At 39.9% G+C, this 22640-nt stretch overlaps 7 protein-coding genes across 7 annotated transcripts; 2 read left to right on the forward strand and 5 right to left on the reverse strand.

The window, feature by feature from the left end:
* Positions 1-370: 370 nt before the first annotated feature.
* On the forward strand, positions 371-3034 carry BRETT_002063 (uncharacterized protein; the record flags this gene model as incomplete). The annotated part of the gene is made up of 1 exon (XM_041280601.1): positions 371-3034. The coding sequence occupies one exon, from the start codon at positions 371-373 to the stop codon at positions 3032-3034; it is 2664 nt and encodes an 887-aa protein (XP_041138392.1).
* A 410-nt stretch (positions 3035-3444) lies between these two features.
* On the reverse strand, positions 3445-4857 carry BRETT_002064 (uncharacterized protein; the record flags this gene model as incomplete). Its single annotated transcript, XM_041280602.1, has 1 exon — positions 3445-4857. The coding sequence occupies one exon, from the start codon at positions 4855-4857 to the stop codon at positions 3445-3447; it is 1413 nt and encodes a 470-aa protein (XP_041138393.1).
* A 1439-nt stretch (positions 4858-6296) lies between these two features.
* Positions 6297-8342, reverse strand: CBK1 (Serine/threonine-protein kinase; the record flags this gene model as incomplete). The annotated part of the gene is made up of 1 exon (XM_041280603.1): positions 6297-8342. The coding sequence occupies one exon, from the start codon at positions 8340-8342 to the stop codon at positions 6297-6299; it is 2046 nt and encodes a 681-aa protein (XP_041138394.1).
* Positions 8343-9160: 818 nt separating this feature from the next.
* Positions 9161-9902, reverse strand: RPL44 (40s ribosomal protein L44e; the record flags this gene model as incomplete). Its single annotated transcript, XM_041280604.1, has 2 exons — positions 9161-9477; positions 9821-9902. The coding sequence occupies 2 exons, from the start codon at positions 9900-9902 to the stop codon at positions 9161-9163; spliced, it is 399 nt and encodes a 132-aa protein (XP_041138395.1).
* Positions 9903-10567: 665 nt separating this feature from the next.
* BRETT_002067 (uncharacterized protein) lies at positions 10568-12883 on the reverse strand (the record flags this gene model as incomplete). Its single annotated transcript, XM_041280605.1, has 1 exon — positions 10568-12883. One exon carries the CDS (start codon positions 12881-12883, stop codon positions 10568-10570), a length of 2316 nt encoding a protein of 771 aa, XP_041138396.1.
* A 2290-nt stretch (positions 12884-15173) lies between these two features.
* Positions 15174-17468, reverse strand: BRETT_002068 (uncharacterized protein; the record flags this gene model as incomplete). Its single annotated transcript, XM_041280606.1, has 1 exon — positions 15174-17468. One exon carries the CDS (start codon positions 17466-17468, stop codon positions 15174-15176), a length of 2295 nt encoding a protein of 764 aa, XP_041138397.1.
* A 2395-nt stretch (positions 17469-19863) lies between these two features.
* BRETT_002069 (uncharacterized protein) lies at positions 19864-22563 on the forward strand (the record flags this gene model as incomplete). Its single annotated transcript, XM_041280607.1, has 1 exon — positions 19864-22563. One exon carries the CDS (start codon positions 19864-19866, stop codon positions 22561-22563), a length of 2700 nt encoding a protein of 899 aa, XP_041138398.1.
* Between the last annotated feature and the right edge of the window lie 77 nt (positions 22564-22640).

Consider the following 22640-nt stretch of genomic DNA (forward strand, 5'->3'; position numbering starts at 1 on the left):
TGATTGGTTTTGATCTTGACACAAAAAATCAATGCAAGAATAAATTACATCCTAGCCGCGTGCTCGGAAGATATCAATAGTAATTTCTTATCGACTGCTGAAAAAGAAGATTTATATCTCATTTGAAAATCTTGAGCAAATTCAGGCTGTTAACGTTTTACAACCTTGCTCTACGCCAACTTGGTTTGCATACATTTTTGTTTGGAAGCTGTAACTGTCAATTATTTGGTGTCATATCTCAATCATTGATATGGATTGTGATTAGAGACATCCAAATTGGTCCATAAGATTTCACTGGTAAGTTCACACTGCATATATTTTTGCCGATCGTGGCAATATATGGTCTTTTAAGAGTTGAATAAGCACTGAGATGCCTCGCAGGGGGGTCTATGATTCAGCCGACCCGAATCTTCCAAACCTTCCAGACAGAGATGACTTGTCCTGGTCCGACTATGATTATTTGACAGATAATGAATCCTCAAGTTCGTCATCTTCAACGTCAACATCTTCTTCTTCGAGTGCTTCTGGGAGTTCAATGGCACCGTCAATGCTGAGAAATCTGATGCGTTCCCGTATGGCTCGTTCAAGTACTTCCGGTTCCAACTATTCCCAGCGGTCAACCAATGATGATAAGAAGTCTGAAAGACATAGAAAGCATAGAAAGGAGAGCATTGGCGAGGCTATACTCGCGAGAATTCTCCCAAGGCAGCATCGCAATGTGAGAAGGGCACTGCGCAGATATCAAAGAAGAAGGCATAGTTTGTTTGACAATCCTATTGCCAGAACTGAGAGTTCTATATTGAGGAATAAGTCTACTGCTGAAATTCCAGGAATGGAAGCTCCGGCTAGTGATTCCATATTGCAACCACAATCAGATCCGTTGTCTTCATCCTCCTCCGCTTCAATGTCGAGATCAGCTGTGCCTAAGGTCGTCATTCAGCCAACTGAAGAGCATACTGAGGCTGCAGGTGGTAAAAGCAAACCTGGTGACAAAATTGACAAAACCCATTTAAAACCTGCACCAACGGAAAAGTCTACACCAAGTAGTCACACTGCGAGTGAGAACATGAGAAACCTTACGGGTAAAATATTTGGAAAGACTAGTGATGGTAGCAAATTTCCCGGTATCTTGGATAAAAAGCGGATTCTTCCTATGTCCACATCTGTGGATGCAAAAAGTAAATTTAAACGGCGTTCGAGACGATACTTGGGGTCTCAGGCAAAGCGAGAGCGTGCAGCATGGGAGCCAGGTGTTGACGTTCACACGACAAACGTGCTATTGCGAACACCAGGCTCTACGGTTACAATCACTGACTATTCAGAAAAGAGATATCGTGTTGAACGGTATGAAGTTTACTCTGAGATGGCTCAAGATCACACCCGTTACGACAAAGATTCCGATCATGTGGAATTTTATAGCAAAAGGAGAAACAGCAGTTTGTTGAGCTCCGACAGTGACAGTACTGATGAAGATACTACAAGCAGCATAAATGAGCTTTATGAAACCGCGTCTCAGTACCTCGAGCAGGTGGATAGATCCAAGAATGATTTGGAAAAGGCTTTCAAAGGCCGTCCGAAATGGAGTAAAGTGCGTTGGATCAACGTGAATGGTCTTTCTTGGGAAGCAATCTCGCTTATTGGAGACCACTACAATCTTCATCGATTGGCAATAGAGGATATGGTGGATATTCCTCAGCGCACAAAAGTTGACATGTATCCGGGGCATATGTTTGCAGTTTTGCCTTTATTGAAACTAATTACAATGAAAACACCGCTATCGATGGCTGCTTCCTCATTTGTACAATTGCATCTACATCACCGCAAGCAGAAGTCCAGCCGTGCATCAAAGCTTCCTGTTATTCATCAACCAGGACGGTCGGTGTCTTCGGAAGCTATAAGCCCAACGGCCACAGTTTCATCATTTAATCCGCGGGAAGACACCCCTGTAGACCTGGAAAAAAATATTCGTAATAGAAAGTACTCATTGCATGCATCACGCACAAGATCCAGGTCGCAGTCTTCTAGAAGTAATTTGATACAATTTAAGACGCTCAATGAGATGATCATGGATGATCCAAATGCTAGAACACTAACTGAGTCAACGCTAATTCCAGTAAACAAGGAGTCTGAGGCTTACAAGAAGGTTTCTAGGATTGAGTCTCGCAGGCCTTTATACAGAAGAAATCTTGGTGTTGGGCAAGAGCAGCTGTCCATTTTTCTCACAGATAATGGAACGGTCATTTCGTTTTTGGAGCATTCGGCAAACGATATCGAGAAAGCCATTCTTCCAAGATTATCATCCGAATACACCCTATTGCGTACTTCCTGCGATCCGTCCATCCTCTTTGAGTCTATTGTGGATGCCTCTGTTGATCTCATCTACCCTGTTGTGACTGCTTACAATAAAATCATGAATGAGTTCGAGGTGGAAATTCTTACCAATCCTGGAATGCAGCGTACTGCCGAGCTGCACTTGATGGTGAATGAGCTCACCTTACTCAGGTCTACCATCCAACCAATATCTTCGATGGTCTTACAAGTCAAGAATCAGAAAATCTTTCGTAAGTTTATTTCAGAAAACTCGACTTTGTACCTAAGCGATATTGATGACCACCTCATATCGTACGTTCAAAGTTTAGACTCGATGACCCAGACCATAGAGAACTTGCTTAACTTGGTGTTTAACATTCTGTCTGTGGAAACTAATAGCTCCATGCAGCGTCTATCGTTGATCACTGTCATTTTCTTGCCTTTGACTTTCTGGACTGGTTACTACGGTATGAACTTCGAGAAATTCAGTGACTTGGAACGGGATGTCTCCTTTTATTGGGAGTTATCTGTACCATTCTGCATCGGTTTGATGATCATAATCATGAGAAAGGAGTTGAAGAAATACCTCCAGCAATGCTATCGATACATACTACGTGCCGCAAATAATTACTTCTATAAACGAAGCCAAGAAGATGCCTACGACAGTGATTATGATGAAGATGAGGGTGAAAACGAGGATAAGAATGAGAATGTTGCCAAATAGAGTGTTCGGCATTAATTCAAACTGTATAATTAGTTTCTGTTTAACATGCCTACAATGAATATAACTACTCATAATACAATACATACACAAAATAGTTTTGTAGTCCTTTATTTTTTTTTTGTATTTCCCTGTACGTAAAACGAAAAAAAAGCAATGAAAAAGATGCAAATTAAAGTCGCTCATAAGATTTGGTACTTCAAAGTCGTTATCGACTCCGTTTCTTTTAGGATTTATGTTCTGTCTTTTTTTTGGTTTTTGTGTTTTTTTTATGGTTTCATTTAACGTCTTGTTTTATTTTATGTTATAATCTGTCCTTTTGTGTCGCAATACCTAGATATCGATCGCCCCGATATCACTTTTTTTTTCTTTTTAATTGAATGCTCATCTATTAACGCTCATCAATGATCACCTTAACGTTCCCTCATTAACGAGCGGCCTGTGAACTGTGGGTCCTGTTTTCTCATAAAACTCTCAAAGCGGTTCACATAACCATCGATGTCGACCTTGTTGCTAGGTCTTTTTCCGGCCAAGCCTATATAGCTCTCCTCTGGGACTGTAGTGTCAAATGAATTCACCAAAGAGCTGGAAGGATGTGGCTCAAATAGCGAATTGCCACCATGCATATACGAGGATGAAGCAACAGAAGCCAAATTCTTGGATTTTGAAAGCGAGTCCACAGTAATAGGAACACCGTACTCTGCTGTTTGAAGATCCTCTTGTGGAATTTCATCATATTTGATGTGTGAATAGTCATGTCTATCCATGGCATCGGCATCTACAGCAGGCTGTTCCTGATCAAACATGTAAAACTCCCCACCAAGGCTATTCTCCTCTGAAAGATCAGAGTTCTTCTTCTCAGAACTTGAAGTCTGAAGAACCTCGTAATTGTATTCCTGATCGACAGTGAAGCCTTTCATCATGGCAGAAGTCAAAGACGTCTCGAAGCCAGACCCCAAATCGCGCTCGATCATAAGCTTGTTGACAATGACATCAAAGCCAGAAGTGCTCAAGTTCGGATACAAATCATACATAAATTCAGGCGACTTCTGGAATCTCCTGTAGTTTGTATCTGACTTTAGTGCCTTTCTAAATGGGCACTTTCCAAACAGGGTATATAGCAAAGTGATACCCAACGACCAGGCATCGGCAAGTTTCGAGTTGTAAGTCTCAGAAGGCTTATGCTCCCCCAATGCTTCCGGGGCCATATACTTCTCGGTTCCAACGTTGAAGTCCTTGCAGTTGACGGCACTTGTTGCCAAGCCCCAGTCACACAACTTCACCGAACCATCTTCCATCAAAAGAACATTCTCCGGTTTAACATCCCGGTGGTAAATGCTCTTGGATTGCGAAAACTTGATCACATCAATGAGCTGTGAGCATATCTGAGCAAACAGCTCCGGATCCTCCTGCAAAGTCAATCCCATCTTTGTATGATTGTGAATGGCATCGTACAAATCACCACCTGGGATGTATTCCAGGACCAAAACAATGTATTTGCGAGTCTCGAAACTCTCGATCAGCTGACAGATGTTAGGATGGTAGCCCAATCTGTTCATAACAGAAATCTCATGCCTAGCCATAAACCGGACCCCAGGAATTGATCTCTTCATAGCCTTTATAGCGACACGGGTATTATTCGTGGTGTCCAGCGCACACGTAACTTTACCAAACGATCCTGCTTGCAAGTCTCTCATAAACCGATATCTATTTCTTAAGAGAGACCCCTTCTCATACTGCAAGTACTCATCCATAGATGTCTTGAAATTGCTTGACATTGAATTCAAATGACTGGTGAGTTTTTTATCAAGAACTGCAGTAGCCATGTTTTTCTTTTATTCTCGATAGTATTTCGGTTGAGTGATGATTATAGTTCGCTATTAAATATGGTATTGGTGATCAGGATGGATGAAAAAAGGAAGAAACCGGAAAAACCTGTCAATTAGGAGTTGACAGCAAACCTTTTCTTTACCTTTGATCAGGTAGATGAAGATGTCAAAAGCCAAAAGAAAAAAATATGATTGGAAAAGGAAAAGCGATTAGTGTGCTTAAGACTCTGGAGTTTGAATCAGATATAGAAAGAAAGCTAATCTAAAGTGAGAGAAGTAACGAACTACTAAAGGTAAATATGGAGTTAGATAAGTATGATTTGGCCGCCTGAGAAAATGGGTGGCTTTTAAAAGAAACACCCCATTTTATCCACACTAATAAATCTGTCCCAATTTTTGATAAATGACAATAGTGGCGGAACAATAACAATCGGAAGAAAATGGAATCATCTAGGTTTCAGTAAGCAAGCGCGAGAAAAAAAAAAGTCGAGCAGGTTTCCTAATTTAGTCACCCGGCGGATGATGTGGCATCTTATCTTATCGTTGGGAAACAAAAAAATGTGTGACGTTGCGAAATGCTAAATAGAGGGGCCCTAATATTATTATTTTGGGGGCGGTGAGTAATTGACTTTTCTGATAATGTTGCTCAACTCAGGGAAATCAGCTTTTCAGTCGTTTAACGGTGGACTGGATCGGTCAGAAACCCCGACTTCCGAACTCTTTGATCTTTTCGAAAGCAGTGCATGTGTGAAGTGGCATCTCCGTTTAGTTTTGTTTTCTCACACGCTTTGCACAGCCCTCTTTCAGAAGAATCCAGAAGATTCCCGATATCAGCAAATATATGATCAGCCTCCCTACCCCTCATCCGTACATCAACACAGGAATGTGGACAGCAAACCGTGATTTTCAAACAAATGTTAGATTTTGAATTTTTCATTACGTATCAATTAAGTGTTTGGCATCTCGATGATCTGCTTGTGCTGGCTATTTTTTTTGATCGTGGAATTGGCTCGTGACCCTATTGCTGAGCAAAAGTTTCTACAATAAATTATTTTCCTTACGCTCTTATCGTTAGCAGGTCGTCTGCCATAAATTTTGCGGGGCCAAAAAAAAAAAAAAAGAGAGATTCTCGCCACAGCAAGCTAGAGATAGAATAATGTAGAAATTAGTCACCCCGCACAGAATTCCGGCATCAAGACGGAATTCTACTAGTCTGGTCGATCGACGTGACGTGCAAGAAAAGTATATGACTGGTAATTAAGATGCAAAGCAGGTATTAAGGTGAATAGAATACAAAGCTAAAGTATGAAGTTCATTACGGATTGTTATTTGTCAGTCGTAAATCTTTGTACACAAGAAGGGCAGAAAATAAAAAGTGCAACATAGTGTAAATGTAGGGTATTCTGCAAAAAAAAAAAAAAAAAAACGGACGCAGATCACAAAGCATTTGATTTTGTCAAATATTCGAATCTACTGTACGTGTAGCCAATGAATGGAAGATCAGCCTTGGTTTCCAGGCCTTCTCTCTTAAGTCTATCTCTCTCCTTCTCGGCCTGTGCCAAAGCAGGCGAATCTGGAACATTTTCCAACTCGTCTGTTGGGAAGAACCTGGTGTCCGTAATAGAGCGAAGCTTAGGAATAAATGGTGCTTCAACATTCCGAATCTCATCCCAGTTGACACCTCTGAAAAATGGATGTCTCTTTATATCATCAGCACCATGAATGCCAAGCCGGTGCTCTGCATCGGTCAACAGACGCAGGATCAAGTCCTCTGCCTCCGGGCTTAAATGAACGTCATCCGGAAACTGCAGGGTCTCTCTCCAATTCATTATCTTTCTGTATGTTTCGGCTGGAGTTTCAGAGCAAAAAGGTGGCCAACCCACTAAGCACTCAAACATGATTGCACCTAGAGACCACCAGTCACACTCCTGGCCATAACCTTTGTTGACGAAGATCTCCGGTGCAATATAGTCTGGAGTTCCCACCGTGGAATATGCCATCAATCGACGCGACTTTCTCCAAGTCTGCATCTGCTGACGGTTGGTCATGGTCAGGCTGATTGGATCAACAGTCACCGAATTTCGGGAACCTGCCTTGGCCGGCCCCTGGTCCAAAAGCTTCTTGTAGTAGTTTGAATCGTGAGTCTTGTGGAAGCCTGTAGATAGGCCAAAGTCCGACAGCTTGATGTGTCCACGTCGGTCAATCAAGATGTTGTCGGGCTTAATGTCTCTGTGTATGAATCCCAACTTGTGAATGGCCTCGATGGCAAGAACACACTCGGCAATGTAGAAACGAGTCACGTCCTCTGTGAAGATCTGCCATTTGATGAGCATCGTCATCAAATCCCCTCCGGGAAGAAACTCCATAATCAGGTAGAGATATAGTGGATCCTGGAACGAGTAGTACAAGGACACCACCCATGGTGAGTTTGCATCCGCTAGCACGTCTCTTTCAGCTTTAACGTGTGCTAGCTGGTCCTTCTTGTACATCTCGCTCTTCAACAACGTCTTCATCGCGTATATTTTTCCCGTGTCTCTCTTCTGGACTAGCCGGACTTCTCCGAATGCTCCTTTGCCGATCACCTTGACCGTGTGGAAATCCTCAAGAGAGAGCCTTGTTCTTCTAAGACGCAAGTAGTGTGACTCGTTCTTGCTGAACAGTTGTGTTTCTCTATTTCTCCGCTCGGCAGATATCTCTCCGTTGATCTTCTGCTCAAACTTGATACGACGCTGATTTCGCTCGATGGCATGCTCAATGGCAGTCTTGTAATAATTCTCAAGTGTAAGTTTCACCGCTGCACTTCTGTCCTGGGCAGCTCTTGAAAACCACTCGGGGTGCCGCTCAAAATAAACGTAGTTTGAAGGTGTATTGCTGCTGGCACTGGATCTGTCGTTGCTCACAACAGTGCTTGGTGAATTTGCATAATCCTGGACATCCTTCAGGTGAGAAGAATTGATGTTCGGGCCAGCTCCATTAATTGGAGATCTGTCTCTGTTTGGAGTTTCTGCAAAATTCCGATCCTGCATTCCGTATCCATGCTGCTGTTGCTGTTGTTGTTGCTGTTGGTAATTGCTGAATCCGGATCCATCTCTCTGCAACGGCGAATTATGTCCATTTACAGAAGTTGGAGGGGCCAGATCCGGAACACTATCGTCTCTAAATGTCGACATCGATTGCATCACTGGCGAGTTGCTCACAGTGGACAAATTGGTCTGTGAATTCTGCTGCGGCATATATGTGTTGCCATATGGAGTCACTGGTCGCTGCAATGGCATGTAATTGTTCCCCATTTGTCCATAATCCATCTGTTGTTGCTGCTGTTCGTGGTTCATGTATATATTCTGTTGGTGCCTATTATCATAGGGATTTTGTTGCTGCATCAGTCGAGGCTGCTGGATGCTTTCCGGCTGCCGATAATTCGGCGTTTGCAGTTGTTGTTGCTGCCGCTGTTGTCGCAGATCATAATCCATATCTGAGTCCATTGTTGATAAATTCCGATAAGAATGTCTAAATTCCTTGAATTCGTGTATATGTAGTAAATCGCAACTTCAATTGCACCAACTGCTGTCCCTGTAAGCAAGATGATTGGTATCTTCGTTTTAGCTGATTATGCTGGTGATTAATTCTCTGTTCAGTTACAGAAGCAAAGAGTGGATGACGAAAAATCAAAATGCCAAAGATAAAAGGCAAGAAGAAATCAACTTCTGTATTACCCAGTTCAATTTCCTCCTTAGCACTAAGAAAAGTGGAAGCAAGACAGGTCAGTGATTCTTTCCCAGAACTTAAATTGTCTCTACGCACACAAAGCTCAAGTGAAAAATAAATAAAAAAAAGATTGGTTGATGTTTCCTTCACTCTGGAACCAACATACCAATTTGCCGAGATTCTCAGTATGCGCGCTCATTTTCGCTAAATTTCTCCGCTTACTGTTTTTCTCCCATACCCAGTCCAAACAATTTTGCATTGCCGAATACCGCCCTCTCTCACAAAATATGAATTCCCTAGTCGGCTCTAGATTTAGACCGGAATTATTTAGGCTCTGAACGGAAGCACCACAACATCAAACAACGATAACCCCTCCACTCGGTATGAATGATAATGATAATGAAGAAACGATTCTACTCAAAACAACTACCGCCCACTACTTATAAAAGATAAAATATCTGAAAACACATCTCTGTTGTATATTATGAAATGTTAACCTTCAAGCGTAGATGTAAATCCCACAACGAGAAAAGATTGAAGCTATTATACCTACAAGCCAAAAAAAGAGTACAAAATATGTATTTCTTCAGGCTCCTTAGAACTGCAAAGCAGCACCCTTCTCCTTCTTATCACCACCAAGCTCAAAGTGCTTGCATCTCTTCAATGGAAGCTGCATCTTAGCCTTGCAAACAACACACTCCAATCTCAACACAACCTTCTTGGTAGTCTTGGCCTTCTTTCTGAAAACCTGCTTAGTCTGACCACCGAAACCAGCTTGCTTTCTGTCATATCTTCTCTTACCCTGAGCGTACAAGGAAGCCTTACCAGCCTTGTATTGTGTAACTCTGTGCTGGGTGTGCTTTCTGCACTTCTTGCTCTTGCAGTAAGTCTTTCTGGTCTTTGGAACGTTAACTATAGGATTTGGGGTTCTTTGTTAGTATTTTATGCCTAATATTACACGTGAAGCATTTTGTTTCCACTGAATCACTAAAAAATGATAATGTGTCTTAAATCAACCGTTGCATTTCCGCGTATACTCCAACATCCATCACAAATATCCCACTCTGTATATTATTTCCCATTTGATTCCAACTTCTTCTGCTAATTACATTGTACTATCAAATTGGCGTAGTCCTTTTCTTCTAACTCTCTGTTCAACCAATAACAAACTATCCCAAACGTTTTTTTCCATCCGTCTAACACCAGCAAATGAAGGTCTCATCATATTATTGCTGTGTGGTCTGCTCTTCTATACACTTTGAGAATCTCCTTTTATCTGCTTCATCCATAGAGTTGATGTCCATTCCCGCTTCACCAGTTTCAACCATAATTAACATTGGATTCAGTATTCTTTTCACTTCTTGTACATACCCATCTTTCAAATATATTCCTTGGTGTTGGTTTGGACTTTAATCTGTTATAATTAAAATGGACGTGAAAGTTGTGAACTCCAATTCGAAATAGGCTCTATTGAATTATCTCACTATGTCTGAAAAAAAAAGTCTCTGAAAGTTTTTCAATGTGTTTCCAGCCTTGATTTTTCCCTGCTTCTCTCCCCCTTAAGTCCTTTGTTCGGCAATAAAAAAAAGGGTAATTTTTATTAGAGGTGTAGAGGTACCCATTTCGTGATTTTTTTTATGACTGAGTGCCCAAAATTTCTGGCAGATTTCAAACCCTATATTTTATCACGTGATGTGATCTTCTTTTTTTTCTTTCCAAAATTTGACTAGCTCACAGATCCACATATGAAGATTGATTCCCCATAGAAGCAACAGCACGCAGGTTTCCAAAAGAATATAACTACTTCAACTACTACTTCATTTTATTATAATATGTTCTAGCATAATATCATAATTATTGTACGTACCTGCAAAGGTTTACAAGCCAAATAACCATAGATGAAGAATAAAAAATATGAAATCGCTTCTCGGTGAACCAACCAACTAGTCTCATCCAACATAAGTCCGTCTTTAACGTTCTAATAAATATTATTGTTTTTCGTTTATGCACTAAGTTCCCCGCATAACGTCGACAAACGTTCTTTGAAATTTCTGACCTCATCAGGTAAGTTCACGTAGAAGTTTGCTGCATCATCGAATTCATAATTCAACACCTTGGTATAGTATGCAAACTTAAGCCTAAGCTCATTTGGGCTCAATTTCGACGTGATATTCTTAAACACAGTCATGAGTCCGTATGCATTGTCACGAGTTAATCTATATTGTTCGACCGTCTTTTTGAAATACTTGGTGTCGCAAATGTCCTTAATTTGTTCTGGTTTGATGAAGTCCACAATCAGTGAAAGGTAATTATTCAAAGTAACGTCCCTTTTCTCGTTCTTCTTTGAGCCTTGGTCAATAATAAACTTGTTGGCAAGTTCATAATAACCTTCCTGTTCCAAGTAATCTAGCAATCTGACCAGTACTGGATCCGATAGAACCAACGATTTCTTAAGTAAAATCTCTCTAACCACCTTTAAAAGAAGGTTCTTATCCCCAGAAACAATCAACAGATCCACATATTTGTCAAAACTCTGATGAACTAATAGGAAGTTGTTTTCTAATTTGGTTGGAAGAGAATCTATTGATCTGTCGAAATCCTCTCTAATCACATCGTAATCATAAACCTTTGATGCCATTTTAAGATCATTTCTAACCAAGAACGATGCAAAAAGGTTAGAAAGAGCCTCAACGGTAAAGTCTGGCATCCAATCCACCCTGTTGAACTTCAAAAATGTGTCGTATGCCTTGTAAGGGTCAATCCAGGCCTGGGATTTCAAGAAACTGGAAATCAAGGCAGATATATCCTCTTGGGAATGCCTTGCAGTCCTTGAATCCATGTTCTTTATAATTTGATCAAGCATTATAGAGCTTCTTTGTATTTCTCCACAAAAGTTCATGGCCTCAATTAAACTGCAATATATTCTATATTGACTATTCTTAAGCTGTTGATCATCAATTTCCGACCTCAGCTCGTTATATAATAACTGAACTGAGTCAAAGTCTCTCTTCAATGAGGCAAACCTAATCAGCTGTAAGTAGAATGATAATAGTAACGTATTGTCACCAGCCATCCGGTTCTTCAATATCTCGTACAAAGTCTTGATATCCGTAGAGGTCACCATCTGATAGCAGTTCAAACATTCCAACAATTCTCTATAGATGGAACGGTCCTTGAACATTATTGCGGATTCGTTATTATGACTAATGAAGAACAGTTCAAGTGCAATCTTTAAAAAGTCCCCACCTTCCTTGAACTGGGCCATTTGGTATGTATGTAACGATCCTTCAACCAATGACTTGATCACAAGTTCGTACGAAATGTTGTCAGGCTTTATGCTATTTGAAAGCATGTCTGAGTAAACGTTAAGAAGATTAGTTAGCTTCTGCTCCATTGTCTCATCTGTTTCTCTGAGCCTTATCGACTCCATCACTTTGTTGTAAACTTTAATGCTTGGAACAATGTTGTTGGAACGCAATCGGAGATAAACAGACAAAACTTCATTCACCTTCCCCACAGCCATCATGTTGTCTATGATTTCTTCATCGGAATATGTCTGTGGTGAAAAATCACCTGCTGTTTGAGCATTAACTTTTTGCTCAACGTCGTCGGCAACTTCCTTTTCCTCTTCATCTTCCTCCTCGCCAGGTTTCTCTATCTCCATCATGAATTTGATGCCCTGAGGTTCTTCGGAAAGCTTGAGTTTCTCCATCTCTTCTTTCAATTTTGCAAGGTCGGTAGTACTCGTACTGAAAGCTCTTTGTTGTCCGTTCATTGCAGTTTTATAGTCTGGGCATATACCTTCAGTTGCAACAACCACCCGCTTAATGGCGTTAGAGCTGCTTCTTCTAATTCCCAATGTTGTGTAAGCCGCATTCATCGACTCTATGCTAATTTTCAAGTGGCTATTTCTGTTTAAACTATGATTCACACGCTTAAGCATGATCCTTTGAAGATTAGCCCTCCTGCTTATTCTGTTTCCATTCCCGTCGGTGGGTCCATCATCTAGATCTGCAGTTTCATCTTCATCTTCATCCTGGTCTTTCTTCTTTCTCCTATTGTATGGATCAAATATCACGTAATTCTTCGTAACAGTAAGTGATGGGAGAACCGTTGAGTATTTGCTATAATTTGTTTTGTTTTGTGATTCTTTACGATGTCCAACCTCGTCTAATAAAACCAAATCATCAGGATTCCGGTATGATGGATTGAAGAAAGGCTGTCCCCGGCATCTCGAACCAAATGGAGTTCCTCCTTTGACATTTTCATAGCATGCCCTGGAGTACCTGGAAAGACGTGCAAAAGTCCCGAAAACCATGTTGTAGATGTAAATTTATGTTGAGGTTCAAAACAAAAAGCAATATTGCAACCTTTGTCAATAACTCCTGGTGCTTGAAAATGTGTCCCCAAGTATTTATAGCTTACAATGTATGATACTTCTTGACTTCTGTTATAATATGTTGTTTTCCGACGCAAGCAGAAGCAGGCACCCTTGATATATTTGCTGATTTCAAGTAAAGTCTCAGCGTTACGGGCAAAGTGTTGAAAGACCTCGTGTTGCGAAATTGAGGAGCAGATGTAAGCAAAATAAAAGAAAGTTCAACGGAAAAAAGAATGTGTATAAATCGTAAAGCCCGAGAGAGACTGCTTAAGACACGCTCGAAATTGGATTTTCATATGAGGAAAAAGCGGAAATAGCATGGGGTCGATGGGGCAAAATGGGGAAAATGAATGCAAAAAAAAAAAAATTATAGCACTACTAATCAGTAAGTTCCTATTTTTTTTCAAGTCTTTTCTCACGGTCGGGAACAGCAAATAGGATCCGCTAGAATGAGCAATCTCTCGTTCCACAAAAAGGCTCCCAATATTATTTGAATCGATAAATTTATCTCTAACAATAAGAAAGGGGAACAATGCGAGGAGATTATTTTCTAAGAAGCTATGCCATATATTTTTCTTAGGCTAACAGGAAATTAACCAACTCCCGATGCTGGGAGAAACCGGGTTTTGATTTAATTGCCCCACAAAGCTCTTTTAAGGTTGTGTGCTGCCTGCCTGCCTAAGGTCGCTTCGTTTAATTTGGAATAACTTCCACCTTAACGCCGATACAAATTTCTTGAAAGCTATGGTCCAATTAATTACATTCCTAATCAAAAAAGAAATATGGCACATGCATTTGTAGCGTTCCCAAGCGTCTTTCAATTCTTTTGAATAGTATAGGCCACTGCCAAACTTACGTTTTATTCGAAGGCATTTTGATTGGGCGCTTAGAACTGTTCGGAATTTTTTTTAGTAATGTAATATTAGAACAGAACGGCTTACACAGAATAGCGCCGCATCATGTGGATTTCTCGTCCAGTAGCGAGAAGCCTAAAAAAAAAGTCTAAGAATTGTACACGAGAATAGTATCACGCGCGTAGTTAAGCATAAACCGGATAAGAAAACAAGTTTCTCGGATTAACTATAGATGTACGGATGTACTAGCCGAAAACGTATCTTTAGTCACAAGATACGGTTTCTAAATATGGTGAAGATTGAATGTGTCGACCTATTTCAGTTAAAGATGCTAAGACATTTTACACTATCGCCAATGAATTTTATCTATTTCATGTGATTTTACTTTTCTCCATTTTCTGTTTCTTGCTTGAGGGTCACCTCCCCGTTTAATTCACTTTCATCTTTACACCAGAACGGACGCGACGTAAATTTGGTTCCAAAAGAGGATTTCCACGCTAACAATTACACTGACAATTATCTCGGCAATAATATCAAAACATCTTTCCATGTATGAACTGTCGATTTCTCTTTTACTTACGGCTGTTGAATAATAAAAGATTGAGTACTACTTCCGTGACAGGCTTCTGAATAACAAAAATGTTTCGGTCGAATAAATTATATGTACAATTTAAATTATGTGCAATATCATGTGTCAGATAACCATAATGCAAAAGTATGGCACAGTTTTAAGAGTTTTAATTATGTGTTTTTAGTTCTGCTGTCTAAACAAAAATGATTCCATTATTTAATGAATATAATATCATATAAATTTGGAGAAGTGAATAAAAGCATCTTTGAATTTTTACTGACCGACTACATTTTCGTATTATTTTGGCATGGTGCACTAGAGATCACTAATACCTCCTGAAACAAAACATTTCGACTCGACCACTGGAAAGCAACACAAAGTAACTACTTCAAATTTTCATAAGTTCAACACTCCTACTTCTGGTGGTTGAAGTTTGAAGTAAATAAATCATTAAATCTTGGTCAAATGCATTCGTCTCCTATATAAAATATATTCAGCTTGGTAGCAAAAGCGGAAGTACAATCTCTGTATATAAAAAAAAAACACATGAAAAGAAAATGAGCGGGAAAGTAAAAATGAAACTGTGAAATGCAATGTATATCCTCAATCATAATCCTCGTTATTAATCACCATTAAGTAACAGGCCTAGAATAACCCCATCGATGTGTTCAAAAAAAAATAATAATAATAAAACAAAATAAAACGATGTAAAAAGAAGTCGTGAAGCAAATGAACAATTAAAAAAGAAATTGATACACGTTCCGTATAATGGAACTTGAAATATGTGACGCAGGATCTCATGTCAGAAACAATATCTATTATCGTCAAATCCATAGTTAATTTTTGCGATTAAATCTTTCTGGCCAACCATATACTCCTGCAAAAAACTGCACTCATGATACCTCCGCTCCATAGTTAACAGTTGACGTGGATCCAACTTTTTTGGATCATATTCCATATTCCATACAGTCTCCGGCTTGTAGGCGGGGCTTGCTTCTTTAACCAAGTAATTACCAGTCCATTTTTCGGTACTCAGCAAAGGAAACATGCAGCGAATGGCATCCTTGACCTGTCTTCTTTTTGTAGGAAATGTAAGCAAGCTAGTGCAAGGCTTTAATTTCTCGCCGAAGTCCACATACTGAATTGATTCTTCTTCCACGTCAAAGCCAGAAATCACTATGCTATTGCTATTATCCTCGGCCTGAGTCTGTGAAGTGCTTTTCACGTTGGCTGGGGATAATATGTTACTTGAAATTGAAGTGGTTGGTGTCGATGATACCAATCCTGGTGAGCCGATATTGGCGGAGGATAATGATGAAGCATTCGATATGACTGTCCGTATCAATGTGCCAGAATTGTCAGGGGCTAATGGAATATCCAATATTGGCTGTATTTGAACAGCCTTTGTCACCAAGTCATTTCCGGTCGCTAGCTTCGTATTTCTAGTATTTCTTGATTTTTGAAGTGCGTCCTGCAATGCTTCCTCAGAAACCTGATTGCTACTGGATCCAAGTAAATCACCAGTTGCCGATTCGGCAACCTCTGATTCAGAAACCTCCTCAAAAGCACTTAAGTGGTCATGATTTTCGCTCGAGTTTGAAGACAATATATCGTGTAGACTAGATATATCCTCTCCCTGGTCATCCGGTGCATCACGTGAATTGCTTATCGGAGAATTCAAATCTTCGCCATATTCTTCTATAGTGTGATCAGTAAGAGCTCGAGAACGCAATGCAGAAATATTTCCTGATGATCTTTCATTTGAGTTTAGCCATTCAGAAGTCTCTGCATCATTGTTGACGATACCAGACTCTTCTTCTAGCTGCTCTTCCTGATCCAGACTTCTTGACGAAGAGTTAGATGAGCGACTCATTGGCGTACCGGATTTTACAGCACCTTTAATCTTATGCTTGAAGTGCGACATCATCCCACTTAAGTCAGATGAAGAACCTCTCAGAAAGTTCTCGAATGAATGATAGTGGAGATGTTCACTTTCCTGATTACGACGGTGTCTTCTCCTCCTAGGAACAGTCCTGTATTTGGGCATCGGTCTTCTGTTCAAATCAAGGGAATTATCTATGCCTGTAGAGATTGCAGTATACCATTCGATCATCATCGCAGCCGACGGAAACTGAAGAAGAAACTGCTCTGTTTGCAGCCTGAAACGAAGCACATATCTCCTTTTTTTGTAGTCTATGGCAAGGCCTACCTTTCCATATTGTAACGTGTACGAACGTTCTAGTCTGTCCTTGTTCATAATTCCCCGATTCCTGAACAACTCCAGTCTTTCTAGATCATCTGCTTTCGTTAATGCAGAGCGAAAATCATCCACATTATATCTACCGCCGTTGGCCATGTTTCTCGAATCTGCAGCATCGTTGTTGGTACTAACAGAGGATGCTCTGGATCGGCTCGAAGCTTCGCTTGCAAACGACTTTGTCCGACTTCTATGCCCAAAACGATGGCCACTCCTTAACGAGAAAATCGAGTGTGCCGAACCCTGGTTTGCATTTCCGGCAGGAGTGTCAAAAAGCTCATCTGGGTCATATTCGTAAATGTTGAGTTGAGTTGAGTTAAGCTCAACCAAGCAAGTCCTCCAGTGACGTTGCAGAGCCATTTGGTAAGGTGTAACCCACTCCATTTTCCTCATCAGGGCGGCAATCTTATACACACATGGTGAGTAAGATGGAGGATTCTCTGCTGCCGGTCCACAAGGAAATACTGCTTTTGGCTTTCCAGGCGCAATCCATTCATATGGAGGAGGAAGCACAGGAAAAGGGTCCACCAATTCCAAATAACCGGGCTGCTGACTCTTTGTTGGGCCCGATCTCAACCTCTGCTTCTCAAGAAATAGATCTGTTGTCGATTTGGATCGGGTTCGGACTAATTGATTCGTCCCAGACGAAGACATAGATAAGTTACCGCTGATGGTTTTAGACGGCAGGCGTGAAGACACTTTCGAGGGATATATCAGTGGCGTTGATCCGGACCGTTGTCTCATTCCTGAATTAAGCATTTGTTTCAAGCCCAAACGGCTTCGTCTATGATGGGAGAAAGTCTGACTTCTTGCCCTATGATCTATTTGCAATTCCGACATTTAATAAATAAATGTGCTCTATTATTAACCCAAAATGTTGTACAAACTAATGTACACGACTCTATCCCGTGATGATGTATATAAAACTAGCTTTTCTGCTAAGCTTTGTAGTTTAAAAACAGAATGTATTTTCAGTAAGTTCTTGTTTTATTTTTTTGCTTGATGGGAAGTATACAGCCTTACCTGCTCCTAACACATCACTCCTGTAGGGACAGAAAGTAAATGCGAACAAGAAAATAGCCAAAGATGGATCCCTAATAGATCTTGGCTCAAGACAAGATTTATAAATTAAAACAGCAATATCAACCAATAAATAGTCACGGGCTATCCGTATAGTTAAAAGAAGAGAGGAAAAAGAAGAAAAACGCAAACCAAAAAAAAAGGCGGAAAGGAAAGTATGTAAGATGTATTATAAATTCTAAGTACGACTAGATCCAAGTTCGGAATAAATCAGGTATTTTTTCCCCACGAAGTTTGGATCAGGAGCGTAGTTCACCGGAACCGCGCGGGAGGGAGAATCTAGAGTAATTATTGCCGATTCAATTTTGTTCTATCCAGGCCTTTATTATCTATCTGTAAGTTTAATTTAATTTTTTCTAATTTTTGTTTGTTTTTGCAGGCTTTTTTTCTCCTTTCCTAATGTATATAAAATTTCGGTTGATTATTCATTTTTACCCGTATTGTGGATGTGTACAAATTCTGGGGTAATATAAATTCCAGATTCTATATCAATCGTGTTTTGACAGGTTTAATTCATCTAATGAACTTGTTCAACAAATATTGCGTTTTGTTTGTATCTTTTTAACTAAATTACATCTATTTAGTTCCTGTTCCGAATGATTAAAAATCGTTACGTAATTTTTTCCTGCACCCTATCAAAGTGGGCGGGTCCGTGGAGACGAAAGGGGAGAACGTTCATAAATAAATAAAAATTACCCACTTTGACCCCGAAATCTTCTTTCCGTTCCTATTGTTCTTGGTACCGAGCAGCGAGCTAGCTATTTTTGATTGTGTGCTTCTTTTTATGAAATAGCACACATGCTCTCCGTGCCTATCTGTGAAACAAGATTACGAATTAATTAACCTGTAGGGGGTGAAATACTCCTTTTGCTTTCTCCTTTTTTTCCCCGATTCTTCTCGGTTAAAACAAGGATGGATCTGTATTATGTTCCTATCATATAGTTTCATTTAAAATAGAGTGTCTAGTTCATACGATTTCAAACGCTTTAATACCTATATTGTTGGTTACCTGAATGCACTTGTTGCGTGAGAATAGATCACCACACTATCACCTGGTACCCCACACAAAAAATATGCGTGCCGACCCCTTAAATTTACACATACAATTACATCAATATTCTTTCTTTCCTTCCTTTCAGATATATCACAGATAAAGCCAATGCACAATCAACTGTCTCCTGATCTTATCTACTTGTCACGTTATTGTTACTATGTATAAATATTTCTTACGCGGCAAGAACCTGATACCGTTTTCTGTCGTATTTGCTCCGTGTCTAATTAATTTCTTTGTGTTGTTGGGGGAATAACTAACAAAAATAAAAAAAATTGAAAGTACTTGGCGTTGCTTCGGAATTATCTATACTCGTAATTGAGAGTCCACCTTTTCTGTAAGGGGTACGTAAATATCCGTCAAATATTCAGATTGCTTTTATGACAATAACTTTAATTGTATCCATTTGCTTCTAATTTTATAAGTCAAACCAAGGAGGAGGTATCTTGTAAATCGATATTATATCTCACTGATTGTTTATTGCCTGACTTTAATTGATTAGAGAACGTTTTATTTTTGCGCGCATCAAAATGGTCAAATGTTGTATTGTGTTGATTCTCCGAGTCAGTTAATCCGTTCTCGAGGTCATCCGTTTCATTGATTCTGTCTGACAAATAACTTATAAACACAGACGCGTCGATTGGTCTTTTCTATTACTATTTCTTTCGACGTGACTGGCTTTCTGAATATCGCCTCCGATTCAGGTTATTGCCAAACTAGGCCCGTTTCTACTTTGGGACAATGTGGCTCTACTTTCCAATCTTTCGCAATTGGACTACGATCTCTTCACATCTGACGCTTCTCGCTCTTGCCGATTGCTGCAAACTAAAGATAATTTTACTATCATAACCTTTTTTTGCAATTCCGATTTATACTTTTTTTTTCAATTATACGATTATTACATATTATTTTTTTCTTTATATTTCTTCATGACTATTTTATCACAGACAAATCCTAAATTCGTTTGTTTGCATTTGGTTCATTATATTTTCCCATCATTCCCATGAACCCTTCATTTGTTCGTCTCGTTAACTCAAACAGGTTGTACCCATGTTATAAAATATAAAACTTCTTCTTTCATTTGGCATTAACAGTTAAAATAGGATGTCTGAAGCTAACTTGAAAGCTCATTCTGCTTATGGATCTTCAGAAAGCGAGTCTTCTCATTCGGATGCTGTGAATGTGATACAGACTGAAGAAAATGATAATACACAATTTGGCGGACCTATACACTCATCTTCATCATCTTCGTCTGGAAATTCAGAATCTTACAGGTCTAATAGATACGGTCATGAAAGCAGATTACATGCAAACGAGTCATCCCCATCTGATTCCACTCATAATATGGACTATGTTCCGGGCTCTTTTAAAAAGCAACTACATACAGGAAAGAATCCTATCAATATTCAAGATCCACTGATTGCACTAGCCTCCCCCGTCAGAAAGTCACCTCTCTCTCATGAGTACAACTATAAGCCAAATTGTGCAACTCAACCGCATTTCCACAATTCAGATATCACCCATTCGACTATTTCATTACCAACGCCTTCAAATAATCTTCCGTTTAAAGCTTTGTATGGATCAATAAAGGAGGAGGGAGAAGCAGATAGTATACAATCCAGCACATATCAAATTGCATCATCCCCGTTGATTTCTACATCTTCTGCCGGGTTCATTGAGGACAATTTGGAAAGTGCAAATGTAGCATATCCACAATCAGGGCCATTATCATTCGAAAGAAAGCTCAAATATTACGTGCCTTGTTGCAATTGGATGGCTCAATACACTCTGGACAATTTCTTTCACGATCTTGTTGCTGGTCTTTCCTTGGCATCCTATCAGATTCCTTTAAGTATGTCATTTGCTACTGCAGTTGCACACGTTCCTACAATATGTGGTCTATTGGGTCTTACGGTAGCACCAACAATATATATGTTTCTAGGTTCTGTTCCCCAAATGATAGTTGGACCGGAGGCTGCTGTGTCGATGATTGTCGGTCAATGTATTGAGAAGATCATTAAGCACAATCCGGATGTTTCTTCAGTTGATTTATTAATTGTTCTGGCATCATGTTCTGCCTCTATATTACTTATGTTTGGGCTCATGCGTTTTGGATTCATCGACAATGTTCTTTGTAGCTCCCTTATGAAAGCCTTTATTACGGCAATTGGTGTTACTATGATGATAAACTCGACCATTTCCATTCTGGGCTTGGATTCTGTGCTTTCAAGCCTTCCGTCAGACATACATGTTCATTCCCCCTACCAAAAGCTTGTGTTTTTGATCCAGCACATTCACAAGTTTCATTCATCCACAACTGCAATCGGCTTCTCAGCATTCGCTGCCTTGTTTATCATGAAATATATTAAATCACTATTCATCAAGAGAAAGCACAAGTGGGCCTCTTTCTTTCCTGAAATTTTGGTCGTGGTCGTTTTTTCAACATTCATGTCATACATGCTTGATTTTGAAAAGCATGGAATAAATGTACTAGGAAAAGTGGATGTCAGTGGCTTTCGATTAAAGTTACCATTTACCTCTCATTTGAGGCCTTGGTACAGTGAGCTTTTCGTTGCCTCTTTCACGTGTGCAATCTTGGGATTCTTTGAAAGTTCGACAGCTGCGAAATCGTTGAGCTCTTCCACAACCCCGGTTTCCTCTAATAGAGAATTGGTTGCGTTAGGTTCAGTGAGTCTCTCTGTGAGTGTTTTTGGTGGGTTACCGTCATTTGGAGGATATGCAAGGTCAAAATTGAATGCTACAAACGGAGCGCGTACACCTGCTTCTGGTCTTTTCATGGGCCTTACGACTCTTCTCACAACACTTTACCTTTTGGATTATATTTATTATCTTCCCATCTGTGTGCTTAATGCTGTGATTGCAATAGTTGGCTTATCTCTTCTTAAGGAATCTCCCGGTGAAGTTAAATTCCACATCCGCACAGAAGGTTATAATGAACTCTTTACGTTTTTCCTCACGCTTGTTTCCTCGTTCTTCTATACCGTTGAACTTGGTGTTGGGATTGGAACCTTCTATTCTTTAATGAGAGTGATTAAACACAGTACCAAATCCAGAATTCAAATTTTGGCTCGCGTTGCCGGAACGGATATTTTTGTTAACTCAGACTTTGTCGATGATGATGGTGCACCATTGAAAAAGGTTGCTGTCAAAGGGTATAAGGAATTCAGAAGGAAATCCATGATTCGACACAGACTGGAGGCAGGAGAATTGCCAAACAATTCTCTTTCTGAGGAGCAGTCTGTTGATACAGATGATAAAAAGGATTCTGATAGTGATGCTGCACCACAACTAGAGGACAGGGAAGGGTGCTTGATTATTAAAATTCCAGAGCCCTTGACATTTACCAATGCCAGTGATCTAAAATCAAGATTGAAGAGAATTGAAATATATGGATCTGCTAAGGCCCATCCTGCTAGTAAGCATACAAATTTCAGACTACGGCATATAGTGTTCGATTTGCACGGTATGACATCTCTAGATTCTTCAGCGGCTCAGATTGTCGTCGATGTTTTATTGAATTACAAGAAAAGAGGAATTGACGTTTTCTTCTGCCGTGTATTTAGGGATAAGGATTTACTTCGCCGTCTTAAAGACTCTGGAATCACTGGAACTCTATCATATTTTGAGGGATCAAATTATGGTATACCTCAGCGTTGGCCACCATACTATGATAAAATATTAGATGCACTAAAGGCCATCGACTGCATTGAATATAGAAACAACAGCAACGATGATGTTCAAAGTTATATTTCTTCCTCTTTTCCATACGATGGTAGTGCATAGGATCGTCAGTATTGGGGTTTATACCATTTAATTAATTCACATTCTACTGATTAGCTGAAATGTATGATTTCATTGAT

Source organism: Brettanomyces bruxellensis, chromosome 9, assembly GCF_011074885.1.
Source record: "Brettanomyces bruxellensis chromosome 9, complete sequence".
In the NCBI taxonomy this organism is placed as follows: domain Eukaryota; kingdom Fungi; phylum Ascomycota; class Pichiomycetes; order Pichiales; family Pichiaceae; genus Brettanomyces; species Brettanomyces bruxellensis.